This window comes from Mesitornis unicolor, unplaced genomic scaffold (assembly GCF_000695765.1).
Source record: "Mesitornis unicolor isolate BGI_N332 unplaced genomic scaffold, ASM69576v1 scaffold1183, whole genome shotgun sequence".
Taxonomy (NCBI): domain Eukaryota; kingdom Metazoa; phylum Chordata; class Aves; order Mesitornithiformes; family Mesitornithidae; genus Mesitornis; species Mesitornis unicolor.
The window spans coordinates 77,708-92,902 of record NW_010172342.1 but is presented as its reverse complement, the minus strand read 5'-3'; the positions used below and the strand labels follow the sequence as shown (position 1 = coordinate 92,902).

General features: G+C 48.1%; 1 protein-coding gene across 1 annotated transcript; it reads right to left on the bottom strand.

The window, feature by feature from the left end:
• Nucleotides 1-647: 647 nt before the first annotated feature.
• LOC104537429 (cytochrome P450 3A29-like) lies at nt 648-12,874 on the bottom strand. Its single transcript, XM_010180324.1, has 13 exons — nt 12,804-12,874; nt 11,722-11,815; nt 10,571-10,623; nt 9,125-9,224; nt 8,620-8,733; nt 7,933-8,021; nt 7,193-7,341; nt 6,541-6,668; nt 6,174-6,258; nt 4,768-4,928; nt 4,331-4,557; nt 2,754-2,916; nt 648-743 (listed from the first exon to the last, which is right to left on the bottom strand). The coding sequence occupies exons 1-13, from the start codon at nt 12,872-12,874 to the stop codon at nt 648-650; spliced, it is 1,530 nt and encodes a 509-aa protein (XP_010178626.1).
• Between the last annotated feature and the right edge of the window lie 2,321 nt (nt 12,875-15,195).

Sequence of the window (15,195 nt, the reverse complement as noted above, 5' to 3'; positions counted from 1 at the left end):
GTTCTCTCCTCCTCTGCAAATCTCCAGTCATTAGGGGTAACTGTTTGTCTCTGGACTCCTCTGGTTAACTCAACTGCAATCTGAATCACGCAAAAGCCATCTAAAATCATCAGAAAAAATCTAAATAAATCAGCGTCAGATAAAATTTGCCACAGGCGCTCATTCCTGCAAGGATGTGACCACTTTAACACTTGTCAGGGTCATAGCACACAGCTGAGGAAACAGGCTTGGACAACTCTGCATTCCCAGGAGAACAAACCCAGAAGACGTACAGAGTCACCCAGCAGGCAGCAGGAACAGGAGCAGTGGTAGCATTACTTAACTATGTGCAATTTGCTCTTGCTGTCTTGATTTAAATTACACTGCCAGAAGAGACTGACAGTGTCTGGAATCAAATTGCTTAGAAAAGTGCCTCTTCAGAGAGAGAGGAAAAAAAGATGTCCAAATAACTTGAGTGCAAATAGTTTCGCAAAATGCTTATTGTGATCGGGTACAGCAGGCTCTGGGGCTAGTTTTCATTAGGATAATTCTCATTTAATTCTGCTGGGCATACCCCTAATGCACACACATCAGTCTGGGTCTCTTCTCAAGAGTTAGAGGGTGCATCAGCAAACAAAAGATCCACCTCTGATTCATTCCTGCGTCCTTCACTTCTCCTGACCAGCATGGGCTCTGGGGACCATCTTCAGGACAATGGGCTGCTTCGGTTGCATGAAACCTTGCGTGTCCAGAACCAGTGGGATCTTGAGCAGGAGGAAAAAAAACCCAACAAAATAGCCATGTAAGCTGGGAGAAAGGACAGTCATGACACCAACAGGACCCCTACAGCCCACACATGTCTCAGCCACCCCTTGTTTCCAGTGCGTTTTCTAACTTACAGATGTACTTAGAGCAGCATGATTGTTATTGTTCATGCAAAACAGCTACGAGCTGGGGTTTAATCACCCTCAGCTCTTGAATAAACTGGGTAGCGAAGTTTGGCTTTCTCGTGGCATGGTAGAAACAGCTCAGTGTGCTGATCAACAGGCTGCACGTAGAGGGAAAGGCAGCCAAAATCCACCTGGGGAGCCGCAGCTAAGGAGGGGCACACGGTGTCATTTTGTTTAATTCTAAAGTGCGTCAGTGCTAAGGGGAGCTACATTGTAATGGGAGCTGGAGGAGCAATAACCTCTCTGGGAAGAACAAAACTAAGATTGCTGCTCAGGCTGAATACCAAAGTAAAAACATCCTCACATAGAAAAGTGATGGGGTCCCTTGGGGTGGGCTGGACATCTCAATGAAAAGAACATTTAAAGCTGGAGTTGGAGGGAGTCATCTTGCAGAGGAGGGAAGAGTCTTTTACTAGGTCTCCTCCATCAAATTGATGCTGCTCACATCCCAGTTCTCCTTCTCCCCATCAGGACAAGGGCAATGCGCCCCTAGCCTGACAATCTACATTAAAATCCCCATATCCCAGTAAACTTTGTTTCAGGAAATCTAAGCAACGAGCCTCAGAGCCCAATGTGTTATCAGTGGAGGAGTGGGAGGAGGCTGCAGCTTCCATATACATATTCCAAAGGGAAGTTCCTGCATGAATTTTTCCCTCCTGCTCTGATCTGATGTACCTGACATCTTCTGTAGAAAAAAGGGCCAAAAGAGCCCCATAAACCTATGGGCACCAATAATACAATACATATTTAACTTGTCTCCTTTTAATTAAAGGCAGTTATAAAAAGAATCAATTTTATGGATTGCAGAGGACTAGAAAAATGTCATTAGACTTGGGGGAGGGTGGATAGGTCACTGCATTGTTAATGGACTATTACAGTCTTTCACCTCCAGGTTACTAGTTGAGTTGCAATCTGAATCTGTGGAGATTCCAGCTCAGCACCCGTGCCAAGTAATAATTTAATAAGGATTTTTCTGTTTCTTACAACAAATGTCATTCGAATACACTTGCAGCCCCCTTTGCTCTAATTTCCCAAGCTTGCCTCGTGAACAAATTGTATTAATGGAGATGCCTTTTGCGGCAGTCAATGCAGAAAGCAGAGTTGGGTTTGGAAGCCAGCACCAAACCTGCCTCTGAGTCATAGAGTGTTGCCATGTTTTCAGGAGGGCCTGCTTGACACAAAATTTCCTACAGCCTATGTCAAACAGTCCCATCTTGCAGGGTCTGACCTATCAGCCCTGCACGTGGCATTCACAGGGATCTCAGGCAAAACCAAAACCTGGTGGGATCCTGCACAGCCTCAAGAGGGGAGACTGTCACCAATTCAAACTTAGCTTAGATTGTGCTTGCTTGAAGATTGTTACCCTTTAGACACTGCCTGGTTGCCTATAAGAGATTAATTTTGGTGTCTTGGGATCTCTCACAGAGGTGCACCCAAAGAGTTAGCCAGGGGACTTCTGGGATTTCAGGCCAACATATTCCACCACTATTAAATTTGCTTCTGTAGAGGCTTTAAAAAAAATGTATCAGTAACTTGTGGTGAACCATTTAAATTAACTGAGAATGTTTAAATACAGTTATTCCCATATGCATCTCCAATCTGCAGTGAAATCTTCCTCCCTGAGCTCTGTGCGAAGTAGTAAAACCCAAGTCTGCAGGCAAGGTCCAGCGGTCCTGAATTGGTCTTTCAACTCCTCAGGAAAGGGAGAGATTTAATGTGCACAAAAGTTCCCTGTTTGTCCTGAGCTGTGGGTGAAAGAGAGCACACAGGAACACTGCAGGGGGACCAAAGGGCAGACACGAACACACCATCCCACATCCTCACCGGAGTGTCTTTGCAGGTTCTGAATGAGAAGTTTTGCAGCAGGACGACCACAGCCACTTTCACGACAAGGAGAGCAAACCTCATCCCAATGCAGTTCCTGGGGCCAGCCCCAAACGGCAGGAAGGTGTAGGGGTCAATAGACTCTTTGCTCTCTTTACTGAACCTGATTACAAGAAGAAGAAGTTAGAAATAGCTACTGTCCCAAGATGTCAGCTTTCAGACCTGAAGTGATGAGGGGTCTAGAAGGTAAAAGCCTTTTGTGTTTCTGTGTGTATTAGAAGAACACAGCTAAGTCCCTTATTTCTGTCTCAGTAGATACCTTATGCCTCTGCTTTTATCCTGCTGCTTGGAGTTGGCTGTGCATCTCCAGGCGCATCAGGCAAGCAGGGAATACCTGAAATATGCTAATGCAGTTCATAACTACTCTTTTCTCAGAACTCCCTCACAGCTCAAAAACTGAACCCAGATTTCAAACCCTAAAACGCACAGGTCTACAGCTTCACGTCTTCCCTATAGATCAAAGGACTGAGCGAACACAGAGTCGTTCTCCCCCTGTGTGACTAAAGGGAGGGTTGCTTTTGAGACATGCCAGCCATTCCTCTGCTCATCATGAAAAACAGGGAAGAACAATCAGCTTCACAGAGAAATGTGCCACTGAGCATTTTCAGTAATACTTCTTAGTGATCAGTTAGTTTTCATGTCAGAAAGCTTTTCATTCCCAGTGCATGAGGTCCAGGTACAAACCTCAGCGACGCTAAGTCAGCAGTGAAATATTTAGCTACTGAGACAGCAGCACATCCCTCTGATGAAGTCCTAGCAAGGCAACTCATCCCTAAAGAGCTCCTGTCCAGCTATCCATGCCCACTTTGTCAACTGGAGTAAGGATGCAGCTACTGGAGCAATTGGTATAACATGCCCATTGGCAGAGTACTCCCAGTTGGGTGGTTCCTCCTGCATTCAACACAAGTTGAACACCATAGAAGTCCATAGGTGATTTCGGCAGCACACATCTCCCTAACTTCTGCCATTTTTTCCCAAAGGTCAGCACGTCCCCATACCGGGGTTAGCTTCCAGGGGTATTTCAGCTCCTGCTGGGAGGGCAGAGATCTGCTCCTGCCCTCTCTGTGTTTTTGTGGTCACCTGAAGACTACCAGGCCTGGGGTGTCCCATTGCCTTATTTTGTGGGGACTGACTGAGACTCCAAAGCAAGGATCGTTTCACAACTTCACTTCAAAATTTGAGTTTTATTTCCTATCCATCTTTGCCCTTCCATTGCTGATTTTCACGGCATCGTGCCAGTCACCCAATGGCTCTTGTTTTAATATCTGGCCATAAACCCCTCAGTGTTACAGCTGCTGGGAGCTGCTCTCACTGTCGCTCCCTTCAATGCAGTTAATTAAATTCCATGCACAGTTTATGGATGTAGATCATAAAACTCCCCTCACGGTAATGCTGGGACTAGATGTCAGACAATGATAAATGCCTAATTTAAATGTTATAATCATGCATTCCCCACTTTCACTGCCATTTCCACTCCCAGGGTTGAGGTTGAGCTATTCTGCCCGTCTGGCCCTCACCTCTCAGGCCTGAACTCTTCCGGCTCTGGCCAGTACTCTGGGTCTCGATGCAGCACATAGGCTGGGATTACGACCACCATGCCCTTTGGAATGGTCACGCCGTTGAGCTCCACCGTCTTCTTGCAGACCCTCTCAATCCGGCCCCCGGGAGGGAAGAGCCGGAGGGATTCATTCACCACCATATCCAGATACTCCATCTGCATGATGGCGTTGTACGTGGGAGTAGCCTAGGGAGAGGAATCAGGAAGGCTACACACATGAGGCTTCAACCCCCACTCTAAAATCCCTGCAACGCTTCACCTGCAGGCATCGGACACAAGGGCAGGGGAAATCTCAGTGCCAGCACCTCCTCCACTCTTTTTTCCAACCCGGCTTTTGGTTCAGGGTCTACAAGGCACAGGTGGGAATGACCCCAGCATCTCCCCACTCTCCTCTACCTTGTTGGGCAGGTTCGCATCGATCTCGTCCTGGAGTCGCTGCTGCACGTCAGGGTGGGTGGCCAGGTTGTATGATATGTAGCCCAGGGTGGAGCTGGTGGTCTCATAACCAGCAAAGACAAAGATAAGAGCCTGGGCCAGAATCTCCTCGTCACTTAATGCTGAAAAGAGGCATAAAAGCACATGCAAGAAGCTGAAAACTACAGTGGTTAACCTGTGGAAATTCAGGGTCCCACTGGTCAATCTACGTAACAGTGTTTGTAACTCTTTAATAATTGGTAAGGGAAACATCCAGCTAAGCCTCTGGTACCATGAAGGTGGGGATCCGGCACTGCTGTACAGCCAGAAAATTGCTGTCAAGATCAGCAGCATTACATTGCTTTCTTGCAAAGACAAAGATAAGAGCCTGGGCCAGAATCTCCTCGTCACTTAATGCTGAAAAGAGGCATAAAAGCACATGCAAGAAGCTGAAAACTACAGTGGTTAACCTGTGGAAATTCAGGGTCCCACTGGTCAATCTACGTAACAGTGTTTGTAACTCTTTAATAATTGGTAAGGGAAACATCCAGCTAAGCCTCTGGTACCATGAAGGTGGGGATCCGGCATTGCTGTCAAGATCAGCAGCATTACACTGCTTTCTTTAAGAGCAGAATCAAGGTATGCACAGCCTGAGCCTGATTCAGAAAGTCTCTGTTGTCTTCTGGGATCAAACTTATGGGCCAAAAAAATAGGGGCACGTGCCAGGAGAAATAAGAGATGAAGAGATGTCCAGCATCTCCTCTACGCCAAGAGGTGAGCCTTGTGCTGCTGAGGGATTGGTAGCCCTAAGCACAGTGTGGCGGTGGTAGCAAGGACAATACCACATTTAACACTGGCACCACAGCAGTGTTCAAGCACTGCCATGGTGGAGCCTGCAGTGCTGGGTGCCATACAAGTACCCTCTCCTGGCACCCCAAAAGTTTACAGGCATCCTGCCTTGATTGAGGTTGGTGGACTGGGGTTATGCCTTGGCTAAGCCGCTATTTTCTAAATCTAAGAGTTTACCAAGGATAAGCAACAGAGAGGAGCTCACAGATGAGCAAGGCATGTGCAGCATATGTGCTTTGTGTGCTTTATGAAACACAGCCAACATCGCTGGCCTTCAGAGAAGATAAAATAAGAAACAGGAGTAGAGAGATATTGACTCTGTTTGCTCTTTGTTGCACAAACAGACCTCGGAATTTATCCCAGGAAATGGGATATAACAAAATATGGCTGATGTATGATAAGCATCATTACAGCCCAACTACTGCAACCTTTAACCTCCCATAGCATCAATGACTAAAATCCTCTCCTACTGCCTTCCTTTAACCGCATGAGGAACTACCATGGTTTCTGCAGAGAGGAGGACAGATCTCAAGACATACATTTGTACGAGTCAGTCTCAGCGGACTTGGAGCTGTCGTTGGAGCTCTGCGAGTCAACCATGAGCTGCAGGAAATCAACCCGGTCCTGAGGAGAAACAGAAGCAATCAGAGGAGGTGTGGGTGGGCAGGAGGCAAACCTTGTCCAGCACAAGCTCCTTGACGAAAAACTTGCTCCATTCACAGCCCCACCAGCAAGCTCATGGCTTCAGTGCACAGTGGAAGCCCAGGGAGGGCTTATTTCAGGCCAGATGTGATGCTCTGGGAGTTGTTATGAAGAGCAGATGACACACCACAGCTTCTGAAGATGCCACCAGATCTCTCCTGCACTCAAGGGCAGAAAAGGAAAGGCCACCTGGGCTGGACTCACCATGCTGCTGCCCTTTTCTCGCTCCTTCTTCATTTTGATGAAGACACTCCGGAAGAACTCCATGACTTCTGAGGGTAACAGAGTCACATTCATCTTTTCCAGCACTGGGATAACAAAGGGGAACAATACTAAAAGGAGAAAAAAGAAAAGAACAATGTATTTTAGCTCAAAGGGGCCCAAGAAACTCAAAACTGGCACAAAGCACAGAAAGGAGAGGGATAAATCTGGACTCTGACCCCCCCAAAAATGCTTCTTGTTGCCTCTTTTTACCCAACCATGGCTGGCATGCAATAGCACCTGAGACTCTTCTCCAATTATTACCATATGGCCACAATGCCACGCTAAGTGTGGCACAACTCTCTGTGACAGAAAAGCTCTCCATTGCGTGTCTGCAAACAGGCTCTCTGGTTGTAGGACAGTGCTGCAAAGACCCACATGGGATATAAAAATCTTGACGCTGGTCTCCCTAGGGGACTATAGAAATAGGAGACTGTAGAAACAGATCTGCTAGAGTGAATCTAATCCTGCAAAGTGTTGAGCACCTCCCGTATGGCAAAGAGGTCTCAAAGCTACTAAGGGCTCTACCAAGACATGCAGCTGGTCACCACCTTTGACATTGATTCAGGGCTGTGTGAGATGAAGTGTGTCATACCTAAGAATACGAAAAAGGGGTTTAGGAAACTGAATTTGAGAAATCTCTTAATGTTGGTGACAAAGGGGTCACTGGGGTTGCTCATGGAGTCAATATTCACACTGAAAGAAGTGCTGGCCACCACATCCATGCTGTAGGCTCCAAAAATGCTAGGTAGAGAAGAAGAGAAAGTAAATGGGATGAACCCAACCAGAGTAGTGAAGAAGAGCCAATCTAGGAACAAGCCATAGAAGGCAGGATCTCTTTTAATCAAGGACTCAGTCCAGACAGGTCTCTGTCCCATCCTGAAGTGACAGTAACCAGCATTATATTTTCCCAGGATTCCCCAGTTGCATTCGTCCCCCCAGTTTTTCTCAGTATCAAAAACATAGGCTGTAGCTGGAAAGCACTGAACTGCAGTACGAAGTAACAAAGATGGTATTCTAATCTCCATCCGTAAAAGAGACTGTAATAATCCATCCAAAAATACCATAACTTGTGGGGCTCCTGGAATGGGCCCTACTCCTTCCTCAAAATCCACCCGCAGTTACAATGAAATAGGGAACAGACCACATCTATCCTGTTTGAGCAGAGAAGAGCAAAACAAGTCCACCACTGAGGAGCATAATGCCCATGATCCTCATGGAGTTTGCCTCCATAGCTGACAAGGGATCTTGGAAGCATGGAAAAGGCTCTCCAAAACAGCCCCTTCCCCACACTGAACACAAACTTTTTCCTGTCAGCCCCACACAGTTACTCACTCCTTCATGGTCACGAACTCATCATTAGCCACTTTCTTCTCAATGTTTTTCACTAATTTTTCACCATAGTGATTAATGATAGGGAACATCTGAAATGCAAACCAAAGCAGAAGGCGCTGTTGACTCTCACCTGCACCAAACAAGGCTGTACAAGTCCACGCCACCATCTGTGACCGGCCAAGTCTTTGGCTTATGGAGAAATTGCAGGCAATGGGAAGGCATCATTTCCAGGCCTCAGACATTGCTTTCTCTCATCTTAATAACTGCTCCACAGAGCTTATCTGACTATGATTGAGGAAGGTTCTCCTCCTAAAATCCACATGCAGCTCCCATGCCAGCTAAGCATCCACTCTAGCTGTGAGTGAACGTGGCTCCTGAGTGCATGGAAGACGGTCACCCGTGGTCTCATTGATGCAGTTAGCAAGAAGAAAACACAAGCCATAGGGCCAACAGCCTCAGCTTGGAATACCTGGCATGCCACTTCCCCTCCCATGCCCTTCTCCTGACTCCCTCCCCATGATGGTAGACAGCCACCATGATGCTGAACTGTGCCCAACAGCATAGGTGCTGACGGATGTGGTCTTGACAAATTGGGTGACTTCCCCACTTGAGGGGGAGGTTTGTAGACAGAAATGGCTCAGTCCTCCTCCAGCTATTGATGCAAAGTCCCAGTGGCCTCTGCCTTACCTCCTTCAGCTTCCCGCTGGTGAAGGTTGGAGACAGCACAGTGCGAATCCTTTTCCACTTCTCATCTTCAGCCACGTTGAGGGCCGACTCCAGGAGCCCATTCAGACGAAAGTTCTGCATGGGGAGAATTTTACAGTGAAAGGGACACGGTTATACAAGGAGATAGGTGAAGGTTTCCAACCCTCTTCCACATGACAGTAATGCAAAAAAAACCCCAAACCACCATGGGGTGTTGATTTGGTCCCTGAAGCCATATCAGCCCTACCTCAACCAGCAAACAACAGATTTGGAAACAAAAGTGACGTAAATGACATCAGTCCCAGAATACAACTAGGCTGATATCCCAATGTTTCAGTCAAAGTGGCCTCTGCAACTCCCTAGCAGAGTTCTGTTGTTAGTACCATCAATAAACTGAGGTAAAACTGAAGGCCTTAGAGAACAGAAACCAAGAAGTAACTCTTTCTTTCTTGTCACTGAAGAGGAAAGAGCAGGACCCGATACCTACCCGGCGATTGGTAAAAATGGTATAGCATTCTTTCACCAGGATGTTTTTGATGAGGCTGGGGTCGAGAACAGCCAGCACAGGCTGCCTGCCGTCAAAAATCCTAAGCCAAGAGAAAGGCAGAGTCAGTTCATCGCTCCTGGTCAGCTGGAGCAGAAGCAACTGCTTTGTCTGTGGTCAGCACTTGCTGCCTGCTTGAGCCTGGAGGGTTTGGGCCAGCTGAGTCCCCCCTGATGAAACAGCCAAAGGGAGGAGGCTGAAACTGTGTTATTATGCAGTAAAACAGGAGAAAGGGAAAGAAAGTGCCAAGCACAGACAGTATGAGCAGTGCTAGCAATCGGCTGTGGTGTTAAAGAGATGCCAACGCAGCGTGGGTTTAGATAAAAGGCAGCTTTTGTCACGATGTTGATCCCCTGCACTGGGCTCTGTTTCTGCAACTGGTAGCTGGCGGCAATAAATCCACACCCAATAGTCTACCAGTGGGGTAAAGAGATTTCCCTGTCCAGCCTAAGAGGCAATGAGAGGGGAAAAATTAATCTGTCTCCTCCATTTTCCCATTAACAGAGACAGAAAAACTTAAAAGCCATGGTGTGGGCTAAGGGGCAGAGAGCCCTGGGCCGCAGCTGAGGGAAGCTGCTGTCTTCAAGAGGCTTGAGAACATTTAATCTTTCCAAAAAAAAAAAAAAAAAGAGAAAAACCGCTAGGTTTCATGATGTCTCCTAGGATTTTTTTGTGTGTGCACACACCAATTTTGCTTCGGTTTGAGAGGTTCCCAAGAAAAGCAGGATAAGAGATCCCTGCACAAACCCGGCTCTGTGCGGGGAGCAGGGAGGCAGGTTGAAAGGCAGCTGGGAGAAGCAGGGCGGGAGACGAAAAACCCGGCGGCAGCCTGCAGCTTGCTTTCTGCTCGAGACGGACAGGAGACTGGCTTCAAAGGCGTCAGGCACAGTTTGACACCAAGCAGCAGAGTTTTCTTTCTGGGCAGGCTGCGTGGCTGGGAAATGACCGGTGCCTTCGCTTGCTGGTGCATCTGGAGCTAACAGATAAAGCTATGGCCGCGCTGACTTGGCAGGTGTTGGAGGATGAGGGGAGCTCCCTCAAGCTTCCCCAACCCTGAGGTCACCAGTGCCACTGTTTTGGTTTTAAAGCTCCCAAAAGGGGAAATAAATAAAAAAAAAGGTTCTTCTCAAAGCTTATGGAAACAAAAGATGCCCCCCAAACTGGCCACCATTGTCCCAGCCCTGCACCACACGGAAATCCCAGCAGGAGAGAAGCCTTGGAGAGATGGATGGAGACTTTCCCAGTGGTTAATCTGGATTTTCCCCTTGCTATCACTACTGGAATTACAGTGCTGAGACATGGTGGCAACGTACCTTTTCTCATTCTATTTTGGGGCCGCAGAGCCCCCCGAACAAAACGGGCAGTTTTGTTCTGCAGAAAGAGACTCACCCCCAGATTTTACCGTATTTTTCAAAGCACATCTGATCGAAATTCAGGACTCCCTGCAAAAGAAGAAAGGAGAAATGAACAGTTTGCCAGTGAAGAGCAATCAAAGCAGGTCCCAGCTGGCAGCATGGTGCATCCCACGGACCCATTGTCAGTGGCAGAGATTGGGGGTGCGTGGTAGCTCTTAAGAGTCACATAGACACTGAGGGGACATTTGCACTGGAGTGAAAAAAGAGAGCAGAGAGAGGAGCACTTTCAACTTCCCCTAGCCAACCTGAGCTAGAAATGTACTGAATTCAAGGTACGACAGGGTACACAGCTTTAGCGTAAGGAGAGTTAGCGGGCAGAACCAGATCCCAGGGTGTCCTTTCATCTCCAGCTCAACAAGTCAGAGCTGCTGCTGCCTTGTCCTCAGGAGATCTTCCACTGCAGTCACTGAACCGGAGTGATGATGGCTTTTTTTGTTTTGCTTTGTTTCCATTAAGGTTTTAACTGATGTTACTTGTAAGGATGAAACTTAGGGGACACATAACACTCACCATGCATCAACTAAACCATTAGTAAGAGACTACATGCATGCTGTAAGCAAACACAAGCTAAAACATCTCTTTCATTGGAGCTGATATGTTTTGTGCTGCATTTACAGTTAGATACCTGGGACCAGCTACTACCTAGTTATTCAGTAAGGTTTGGTAACTTGATAATATTTGAGTTATATTTAGAAATCTATTTGTCTGGCTTAGTTTCAGAATGGCCCAACAGCAAGTGGCTGGAGGGGTCATCACTGGGGCTAATTCAACATCTTCATGGGAATGACACAAAGCACAAAGAAACACGCGGTTCTCACAAATCAGCCGTCTTAGGTGTCTCTCCAATGTTTTATTTCTTTGTTCACAACAGAACTTCAGCTGCTGGGGAGCAGGTAGAAGCCCAGGGAGAAAATAATAACTGAAATTACAAAGTAGCTGAAAAACACAGCACACCTCATTCAGGTCAACCAGACCCGAAAAGTAATTTTTGTGTTCTCTGTGTGTCCAAAGAGCTTCCGACCTGAAAGCATCATTTTGTTCTGACTGAACCAAGGGCAGAGGAAAAAGATGCTCAAAGGACGGGAAAAACAGCACCAACTACAAGTTAGATGCAATGGTACTCACATGCCGATACTCCAGGAAGGTTCCAAAAAATGGCAGAGGCCGTGGCCCACGAATGCCCAGCTTCTTGAAGGCCCTGAAGGGCCATATCCCATAACTGCCAAGCAAAGAGCACGTGAGATGCATTTACACAATGAAAAAAACCAATGTTCTTCATCCTGAGCACAGTGAACAGCTCAAATAGGTGGTCCCTGCCACTCAGGGAAAGCTGAAATTATGGACCAGCAACAGCAGACCTGCTGAGGATGATCTCTTCCTGGAATAAATGCAAGGTCAGTTGGGGTACGAGACAGTTTGGGGTACATTTTGATACAGAAAAGAGCTGTAGCCCAGCCTAGGCAAACACCTGGTCTTTATTCGGGGCCTCATTTATTTCTGCAGGTCAGAGCTCTGTGACTCAGGTGGCTGCAGAGAGGACTCAGAGGGATTAAGTCCTCAAGCTGAGACCTGCCCTTGTGTTTGTCTTTGCAAAGACCTCTTGCGGCGCTCAGGTGGCAGAGCCGCAGCAGCGCAGCAGCTGAGCGGGGACATAAATTATAACAGCAAAATTAAGTTTTTGCCCGTGTAGCTCTCTACAGCTCCCCTGAGTGACATAAGCAAAAGGGCAATTTTGCCAACGTAACTATTTAAACGGAGGCTCCTGCTGGCAGGAGCACAAGCGCTTGTGCAAACACAGCCCTCACCCGCTGCCCCTGCTCCCGCTCGTAGAGCCCAGCCCACCCGGGGACACCCTGTCCCTTCGCAGCCAACCAGAGCTGCTGCTGGGAGAAACACGGAAGTCACCTCTCTGAATCTGCTGAGAAAAACACCAAAATTAAGAAGTTCCTTTTTTATTTCCCTCCCTGCCCAGCCCAGCTTCCTCCTTCCCTTCCAGTTGGTATGGGGTGGGCATGGGGACCCCCGCAGCCTCCCCCTTTGTCAGCCTCTGCCTTCAAGGTAGCACAGCAAGACGGAGGGTGAGTTCTTTAACACTAATTCACGTACTGGGGCCCTTCACACCAAGGGTGATGGCCCCAGCCCCTCCCCAGCTGCAAGCACAGCGTTTTCCTCCTCCCCAGCCACCCTGGGGACCAGCCTCTACTTACAGGACGAGGAGGCTAAGGAAAACGATGAGGAGCAGCCAAGTGACAAAAGAAAAGTTGGGCAGGAGCCCCATGGTCAGCCTGCCCTGACAGAACACGTCTCCTATGAAGCTACAGCTTTGGTTTATGGGTTTCACCCCCCCACGGCCTTTAGCTGAAACCACGATCACGTGGGGCCGTAGGAGGAGTTGTCATGTTTGCTCGTTGCTCAAACTTTAACCCTTGGGCAGGTTTCTCCCTGGACTGGGATCTCAATAAGATACCCAGCCCTACACCTCTCAACATTTGCAACTGCTGAAAGGGCAGTTTTTATAAGGGGAAAAGATAGCAAAGGGCATCACCTCCCTTAACCCCTTCTTCTGCCTCTCTCCCGAAAGCCATGAGGTTCATGTGGGGCTGAGAGAGGTTCATGTGGGGCTGAGGGAGGCCCACATCACGCTCCCCTGTGCTGGGAATTGCTCTTCTGCCTTGGGCACACTCAGCCTTCAAGAAACCCAAGTGCTTCTGCAATTATCTGCCAGTCAGCGTGGGCAGATCGCGTGTGGCCATGCCCACAGCCCAGAGGCATTCTTTGCCCCTGCCCAAACATTTATTTTGCCTCATAAACCACATGCAGCAGGTGCCGAGCTGCTGGCGAGCCCAGGGGTCACCTCCACATCCACGGAGAAAAGCCAAGTGACAGCGCTGCCGTTTTTTGGTAGGACATCTCAGACATCCCCAGCTTCGCACGGCTGCGATGCGCTCAATGATTTGTGTAATCAGGGGCTGACAGTAATCAATTAGCTGGTTTATGGAGGTGCATGCCTGATTCCTGCTTTCCTGTGCTGAAGAGCTGAACCCCTTTTTCTCCATTTTATGGGGGTCTGTCCCTTATAAGACACCTTGAAGCAACTGTACCCTGGGAGATGCCTTTTATCACTGCATCCAAAGGCCAGCTCTGCTCCTCGCAGGATCCCATACCAGAAGGACATCAAGAACTGCAGTGAGAGGTGGGAGGAGAAACCAAGTGCCAGGGCAGCAACTCCCCATTTGGGATCAGCTGCATTTCTTCCCCCACACAAACACTTTGATTTTCCAATAACCTCTGCTAAGGGCCCTTGTGATTTCTCAGCGAGAAGCAGGTTTGTGGATCAGTATTTTCTCCTCTCTCAGACAGAAACTGAGGCAAAACCAGACTTCAGAATTGAATGAGGATGTTAGCTATCCCCCCTAAAAAAGCAAGTAAATTGTGCAGCAACTTCACACGCAAGGAAATCGCTCATTTGTCCAAAATAGGTTTGAGCAGGAGTAATTTCCTGATCTAGAGGTAACACTTTAAGGAGAAGACAGGATGCAGAGCTTGATCAAACCCATGGTGCTCTGTCACGCAGCCGAGGGGATGTGGACAGTAACACTGTCCCCCTGATCCATTTTGCATCAAGACCACTTCTTTTCGTGGCAGTGACACACTCTGCCACCATCCCCGTGACCCTATGGGGACAAACACACAGCGTGCAACTGGCAGTGGGGACATCACTGCCCAGGGTCCCGCAGTTGGGCTCTGCAGCATCTCTGCCGGGACCCACATCCACTGGATACACATATGGCTGGTGAACTTCTGCAGACACCTCACTTACCCGATTTTTGTTTTATTCTGTTTTGTTCTTGCACATCTCTCAGAGCACCATTGGCTCCCTGGCTCCATAGATTTGAGAAAATCGTAACTGATAAAAATTCCACCTCCCAGCCAGAATTGCTGCCACAGGTCAGAGCGGCAGGTGGGGCGATCCCGAACACTCATCAGCGCATGATTTTATACAACATGAAGGTATTAAAGCAATGCTTTTATACTACCGCAGCCCTTTGGACCAAATGTGATGGCAGAGTGTGCACTTACTGAGGCTATTTTTTTAACATGAATAAAGGCCCTGGCGATGTGCACGGTGCTATAAAAAGGCTGTATATTCTAATACCAGAGAGGAGGGGTGATGCAGTCTGACTCCTGCTTCCCCCATGACAGGGTGTCCTCATGCTCGTCCTCTGGCCACCATGTGGTCCATCGCTTTGTGGTGGCTCCTGGCATGTTCGCCTCTGCCACACAACCCCAGTAACAACCCTGGTTCAATATCAACTCAAACGCTATCTACCGCTCCTTATCTCATGTGCTTGGCTTTCACACATCAGATACTTTCCCTGTTTGTGTTACTGTATGTATCCCAGAGCGCAGCACCCTTTGCTGCACCCTGCTTTGCTCTCCTCTGCACCAAGAGGGGACAGGTGGCCAAGCAAAGGAGATAGGTGGGGATTAAAAAGCTGGCAGTCACCATGGTTAATACAAACAGAAAGGGATTTGAGCTGTGATATCTGGCCATAGTCACTGGTAGTGTCACAGCTGTGAAAATGGGACAATACGTCT

Bases quoted from the DNA above. Each gene is read 5' to 3' on its own strand.
- LOC104537429 (XM_010180324.1), bottom strand. From the start codon at position 12,874: ATGGGGCTCCTGCCCAACTTTTCTTTTGTCACTTGGCTGCTCCTCATC. The intron at 10,624-11,721 runs GTGAGTACCATT...CTTCTTTTGCAG, and splicing joins CCTTCCTGGAGTATCGGCAT to GGAGTCCTGAATTTCGATCA. The intron at 8,022-8,619 runs GTAAGGCAGAGG...TTTGCATTTCAG, and splicing joins CCAGCGGGAAGCTGAAGGAG to ATGTTCCCTATCATTAATCA.